The sequence below is a fragment of the Cannabis sativa genome, chromosome 9, assembly GCF_029168945.1.
Source record: "Cannabis sativa cultivar Pink pepper isolate KNU-18-1 chromosome 9, ASM2916894v1, whole genome shotgun sequence".
Lineage (NCBI taxonomy): Eukaryota > Viridiplantae > Streptophyta > Magnoliopsida > Rosales > Cannabaceae > Cannabis > Cannabis sativa.
The window spans coordinates 44172132-44180083 of NC_083609.1; the positions used below are offsets into that span (position 1 = coordinate 44172132).

The 7952-nt window shown below is 26.5% G+C and overlaps 1 protein-coding gene across 1 annotated transcript; it reads left to right on the forward strand.

Moving 5' to 3' along the window:
• On the forward strand, positions 1-531 carry LOC115720218 (uncharacterized mitochondrial protein AtMg00240-like). Its single transcript, XM_030649375.2, has one exon. The coding sequence runs from the start codon at positions 1-3 to the stop codon at positions 529-531; it is 531 nt and encodes a 176-aa protein (XP_030505235.2).
• Positions 532-7952: the final 7421 nt, after the last annotated feature.

Consider the following 7952-nt stretch of genomic DNA (forward strand, 5'->3'; position numbering starts at 1 on the left):
ATGCAACTCTTACAAGAAACGGGTTATCTTGGCACCAAACCGGTTACCACTCCAATGGAACTTAACAACAAACTCAATAACGAATCTGGTAAACTTCTTTCCAACCCAACACAGTATAGAAGTTTAATTGGTAAACTCATATACTTGACTATAACAAGACCAAATATCTCATTCTCAGTCAACAAACTGAGTCAATATCTTCAAGCTCCAAGAGAACCTCATCTCCATGCAGCCCACTGCATATTGCAATACTTAAAAGGTACACCTGGTCAAGGCCTCTTTTTTCATGCCTCAGCCACTGAACCAATCCACCTTCAAGCATTTGCCGATGTTGACTGGGGTGCATGTTTAGATACTCGACGCTCAATATCGGGCTGTTGTGTCTTCTTAGGCAAATCTCTCATCTCATGGAAATCTAAAAAGCAACACACTGTCTCTCGCTCTTCAGCTGAAGCAGAGTATAGAGCCATGGCTCACGCTGCTTGTGAACTAACATGGCTTCATTCCATTCTTCACGAATTTGGCATTTAAAACCGACTTCCATCCACTTTGTTTTGTGACAATAATGCAGCAATCCACATTTCAGAGAATCCTGTCTACCACGAGCGCACCAAACACGTGGAAATCGATTGTCATCTCATCCGCAAGAAGATCAACAATGGCACCATCAAAATCAATCACATTGCTTCTAAATCCAACCTGACCGACATCCTGACAAAGCCTCTCTTCCCCAACCATTTTTACAACATAGTTTGCAAGATGAACCTCAAAAATCTCTACAGTCCATCTTGAAGGGGCCTCTTAGAGACTTAGGCTTAGTTAGTTAAGTTAGTTATGGTTGTTAATATCTGTTATATATTCGGTTGGTTAGTTATTTCACCACCGACTCTACTCTGCTATATATAGCAGTCATTTTGCCATTGTAATCTAATTTTTCCAATCAATAAAATTCAATTTCTTTCTGCTCTTCAAAGCTAATATAAATCTTATATCTCTCTATCATATTAAATTATATATCCTCACATCATTCTTATTATCTCTCAGCCTTATAGACATATATATCTATATCTCTATATATATAAACTACAAATTTTATTTTGAAAGAAAGTTAAATGTGAGTTGGTATGTATATATATGTAATTATATAGTTTTAGAGTGCTAATTGACTATTCGGAGATAAATGTCAGTTTGAAGAATGCACCGAAATTATTTACGGCAAAATACTGCAAAAAGTAGTGTTATTTGCATGGGTGGACATCAAATTGCAGGAGTTTGGAAAGACTATATATTATTATCGTTTTTCCCGTAAGTATACTTCTATATATAAATTTATAGTCTTAGTTCTAATTATTTTACAGTAGAGCGACAATTAGTGTTATTTCATAAAAATTGCGAACACAGTAGAATGGTTGTTGTTGTTGTTATTTTTTTACAATTTTATCCTCAACATCAACACAGTAAAGAATGGTATATGTTTTTCATAATAGTTAAGTTTTTTTTTTTACTTTTTTATTGGAATTTTTTTACTTTAATTAGTTTATTTAATGTAATATATTTTGTTTATTAGTAAATATTTAGAATTAGTTAGTGAATAACTAATTGTTTGCTAAAAAATGTCATTATAAAATAATTAATTTAATCAGTTATTTTTCATCAAAAAAAAAAATTAATCAGTTATTTTTTAAATCATTATAAATTTATCAATTAGTTATTTTTCAAACTTTTTTGTTTTTGTTTTTCAATTAATTTTGATCCCTTAGTTTTTTTTTTATTTTTTATTTTAAGCTAATATTACCCAAAATAAACAATAATACAATTATAAGGAAAAAATAAAAATTTATTATTTATTGATTTCAAAAATACAATTTACAAAGTTTCTTATTTACAAATATACGGTGGGAGACAAAGCCCACTTGCGAAAGGAGAAAGTAAAATACACAATAGTAGACTATGCAGGCGAGTGAGGCTCACACGCGAGTGAGGGGACAAAACCATCAAAGTTCACTGACGCATGCAATATTACAGCATCATAATGTACCAGTGGCTGCAACGTGTCAACTTTGGACAAAGTGCACTTGAATGTATTGAACTTCTTTTCTCAATGCAATAACAACTAATTAGCAACGAAATAACAACTTGAAAACAACCAAAACTAACTTAAAAAAATTATATATAAAAATAAATGTACTTAAATCCAAACTAATTTAAAAATAATTATATATAAAAAAAAATGGCGCATAAACTTAAAATCAACTTAAAAATAATCAAACATAAAAGTAAAGACACATAAACCCAAAATTAACTTAAAAAATAAAAGTAACTACAAAATACTTGTAAGTAAACTCAAAAAATATGTACCATAAAAACTAAAACAATGACTATATTACAAAAAAAAAAATATGTAGTAATAAATAATTTGATAACAATCCCACTTTAATATAAATAGATAACAACTTAATATTAAGATGTAAATTAATTAGGCATTAACAAATTTCATCAACTCAAAAGAAACTCAAAAACAACACATAAATCATCTCGAAAAAAAAACCTACAAAATACTCGTGCATTAACTCAAAAAAAAAATATGTATCTATGAAAAATAAAATATATACTCAGTTAGTTTTTACCTGGTTGAACTATGAAAAATTATTAGGCACCAACATAGTGTGTTAACTTAAAAAAAAAACACAAATAATCTTAAAATAAATAATAAAATAACATTCTTAATATATATGTGTCCATGATAAACTAAATATGTTTAGACATTCTTTTTTTTAACACAACTAGATAACAACAAAAAAATAATTATATAACAATTGTACTGTAATATGCAAAATAAATAGACATCATAAAATAATTCTACAGATTGCATCAACTCCGAGAAAAAAAAACACTTAAACTAAATTTAAAAGCATTCACTCACTACAAAACACTTCAACACCAACTCCTAAATATACACGTCCATAAATTACTAAATACATAATCATTTTTAACTTAGTTAAACAACTTAATAACAGTAAAAACAACTAAAAAACAACTTGACTTTAATATACACTTTAAATAAAGTAACACATTACATCAACTCAAAGAAAAAATATCAATAATCTTAAAAAATATATATTAAAAGGAACAAAACGCTTGTACACCAACTCAAAAATATATACGTATTCATAAAAAATAAATAGAAAGTTATTTTTTTTTATTTGAACAACTAAATAATAACAAACAAACAACTAAATAATAACATCAGAAAAAAAAACTTTTTCTTTTGTTGAAAAATAAAATAAACTTAAAAAAACTAAAAATTACTTGTACATCAACTTAAAAATATATGTACCCAAAAAATATTAAATATATACTCATTTAAGATCATTTGATTTGATATTTTACTAATTGTATAAATAGGAACGAATAAATAATTAAAATACAATTCTATTTTAATATACAAATCATCCAAACATCAATACATTACTTACCCAAGCCAAAAACAACTTAAAAACAACATTGATACAATCTCCATAAAATTAAAAAAAAAAAAAAAACTTAAAAACAACTACAAATCACCTACATATCAACCAATTGTATTACAAAAACCACTCAACTAGAAATCAACCCCAAAACACATGGATCTAACAACAAGCATATATAATCATTTTTTTTTTCTTGGCAACTCTGAAATATTTTTAACAAATTAGCATGATATATATGTATATATGTTAATAGGCATATTAATTTTAAATTAGTTCTCACAAGCATTTTAACAAACACATTATATACAAGCATATTTTAATATATTTTAAGTTATAACTAAAACATAATTTTAATCACCCAATTGAAGTAACAAATAAAAAATTATAAAAACAAATATAATTTAAAAGGAAAACAAATATTTTTTGGTTTTTGATTTGTTTTTAGTTTATTCATATTCGTTAGTTTTGGTGACGTCTATCAACAATGGGGAGATGTATTTCAACAAGTTAGGAGCGTTGTTTGAAGATGTTATAGCTTTATTGTCTAAATTTCCGGGGGCAATTTTGTCCCATGTGGCTCGCTCTGAGAATTTAGCGGCCCATGGCTTGGCAAAGCATGCTTTGCGGTTAGACGATGAGCTATCCTGGTTCGAGGAGGTTCAAATTCATGAGTGATTCTAATCACTTTGTCAAAAAAAAAAAAAAAAGACCCATTCATCTTTTGGATCTAAAATTTCAAAAAAAAATTATATGTATGTGTTTGTAGACACATGTAAAAGAGTCAATAATATGTGTTTGTAGATACACATAAAAAAGTCAATCCTTTTGTTCATTCCCACCATTATCAGAGAAAGAATAGATAACTCATTCAATATATATAAATATATATATATATATATATATATTATATTTCTTCATAAGTAAAAATGTAAAAATTCAAAGTCAAATAAAGGACCTCCATTTCTCTAACTGTTAACAATGGCAGATTGTTGATGGAGGCCCTAGCTCTCTTTCCGTTTCACTCTCTTAGCTCTACGGTCTACCCTCGTCGCTCTCTGCCATGAGCTCAGGCGAACCTCATCCCCGGAATATCCAACCTCTAAAAATCAGCCACGTTCTCCTCCAATCCTCTCTCTCTCTCTCTCTCTCTCTCTCTCTCTCTCTCTCTCTCTCTCTCTCTCTCTCTCTCTCTCTCTCTCTCTCTCTCTCTCTCTCTCTCTTATTTTTTCTCTTCTCCTTCTTCTTACTTTCTCCAAATGTTACAGTAAAAATGAAAAAAAACAAAACATAAACTGTATAAAAGTTTAAATATATGTCTAATTGTATTTTTGTAAATAAAATATATAATTTAGGATAAACTTTTAAAAATCCTTTTTTTTTTTAACAAATCCTTAATTTTTTATTAATCAAGGTACATTCTTACTTTTTCTTTTTATGTATATTGTTAATTTAAAAATTAAATGTGACATCCTTATTTTATTAATTATTTTTGTAATTATGACTGTAAACTATAATTTTATTATAGAAAGAATTATTAGATATTTTATTTTGATAAAAATATAGTGTTAATTAAATTTTAATAAAAAATATTATTAATCTATATTTTTCTAATTTTCTATTTTCTCCTCGATCTTCTTTTTTCTTTCATTTTTTTTTTTAGCTTTTTAACTCATTTTTCTATTTTCAATTTATTTTTTATTATGTTGAAACTCTTTTTTTTTTTTTTGTTGAAATCTATTTTTTTTATTTTTATTATGTTGACTAACTATACCTAAATTATAGCATATTTTATATTAACAACAATAATTAATTAACAAAGTATCTAATTTTAACAATAATATTAATTAATTTATTATAAACATTATTATTATAAATAATAAATATACTATTACAGTGTATTATGAAGAAAGCAGTGTTAATTACGATTTCAAAAGTAAAATGAGATACAATTATTGTAAATAATAACTATACAATTGCAGTACATTATGAAGACAACGGTGTTGATAACGTTTTGAATGTATTAGCAATTATAAATAAGATACGGTAATGACAATAACTTTCAATATAGTAGCAACTATATATAAAAGATACGGTAGCAACAACTCGAATATAGTAACTTTTGTTTGTTTGATGTGTTTTTTATTGTTCGAATTTAAATTATTGATCCACTATTTCGTAATATTTGTATGAGGATAGATTTGTATCTAATTTTAAATATTCTCAATAAATTAAATATTTTAAAATTTTAAACAAATTTTTGAATTTATCATTTAAATTTTTAGAATATTTATTCATTAATAATAATTCAATAAATATAAAAGAAAATTGATAAAAAATTAAGATAAAAATATCTAAATTACTGAAAATAAATATGTAAACTACCCGCTCGCGAAGCGCGGGTTGTTTCCTAGTTCTTAATATTTATAAACCGTACTAACATTAAATAAAATTTAAAAAATTGATCTTCTAATTTATTCTTCAATTATTTTTTTTTACAAGAATAGATTAAATAGTAGAATTTTCAAAGGGACCTTTTTTCACTATTACACAATGATGTGTAATAAATAGTAATATAAAAAAAATAGTGTAATAAACATTAACTATTTATGTTTTTTTTAGTGAAACTATATTATTTTTAATTGTATAGTTGAAATTATTTATATTCATTATATGAATATTATTATTATTTAAAAGTAATAATATTTTTTTTAAAGAAAAATTATGTATATACATTGAAGATGGAGAATTTCAAAGTTTTATGTGCTACATTAAATTAATTATAAATTTTTTATTAAATTATTTAAAATAATAAGGGAAAAAACAAGAAAATATAAAAAAAGAAAAAAAATTACAAAAATACTATGGGGCGGCCCATTAAATATTTATACAGCCCACACTCAAATATTTACAAAAACACCACATGCTCTAAACGTTAAGCCGCACGGAACGAACGATGAAGATGAAAAAACCTCCATCGTTCAAATCAGCAACACAACTAGAATGAAACCAAAACGAGGGTAAGGCAACCATCAATTTCGGCGAAAATCAACTGGATAAGAAGACCTGTAATGATCTAAACAGAAAATTACGAAAAAAAACCAGAAAAATTGGGAAGAAACTGAAATTACACATTTGTTTTCGATTTTACTCGTTCAAAATAACTCCCTCTAATATCGAAATCCAGATTCATACAATGTAGATTTGTAACAAAACAGATCTGGAGCTCGCCTCGAATCCAAAACAAGGTATGATGTGAATTTTTTTTTAAAAAATCTCATGAATAATATATCTACGTTATATACAGTTGCATTTTGGTTGATTGTTGGTTTACAATGTGGAATTCATATTTTTTTAAAAAACATGATAAGAAGAGCAAATTCAAATTAAGGGACAACATATTACGTATAAGTCTATTTATTATTTGTAGTGGTTGCCTTATAGTTGCATTATCATTTTATGATAGTTTAAATATTATACAGGAATTTCAGTTAACGGGAACCAACAAATAACAGTTATACATGGTAAGTTTTATGCAAATAGTTGCATATTAGTTTTATAATGGTTGGAAAAATGATCAGATTCAAATAAAACTGATGAAAAACACAGGGTTCACAATTAGTAAGAATTGACCTGAAATAACGAAAAGATCAGGAGCTCCTAATCAATCCAAATCAGGTATCACCAATACATATAAGTTACATTCAGTTGCATAGTCGTTTTTTTATGATTTCAAAATAAAATCAAGCAACAACTATGTTAATTGGAGTTAAGTTCCATGTTTTTTCAAGTTGATGTACAGTTGCATCATCATTTCATAATAGTTTTATTAAATTTTGCAGGAATTTATTTTGGACAGTAGAAAAAGAGAAAACACTTGGACAAATAGTTAGTTTGTGTAATAAATTTGAACGTTTCGTAATAGTTGCATTTTAGTTTTTTCATAGTTTAATAACAGTAATAAAATAAAAAATGACAAAAACAGGGTTTAAAACTGGAAATACAAGACTTGAACAGAGGAAAGGAAATAGAAGTAAGTTTCTATGCTATTTCATAAATATAATTTTTTTGGTTATAAAAATTAGTGTCAAAAATATTCGGATACATTACTAACATTAGCAATAACAGAATCAAAACAGTTTCAAAATTGTTGCCTTACACTAATAATAATTTCAAAATCACAGGTAAAAGAAGACATTCTATTCCTAGTATCTTATAATGGACAATTTGATGATCGAATGAATTATGAAAATTATGAATCTAGTGGACATTACTTGTCAATCAATTGTAAGTATGAAGAATTACAACGGAAGCTGAAAGAGGTCCTGGAATGCAACCAAGAAAACACTGTTCTGCAACTAAAATATCAAGTGAAAGAAGGATACCAACCGTTGAGGATAAAGGATGATCAAAGCCTGCATTTCTACATACAACTAAAACTGAAGGAACCCGACTTCACAACATATCTATTGTGTGTGAATGTCA

What these genes read in the sequence shown, in the direction of transcription:
- LOC115720218 (XM_030649375.2), top strand. Translation starts at nt 1, where the DNA reads ATGCAACTCTTACAAGAAACGGGTTATCTTGGCACCAAACCGGTTACC.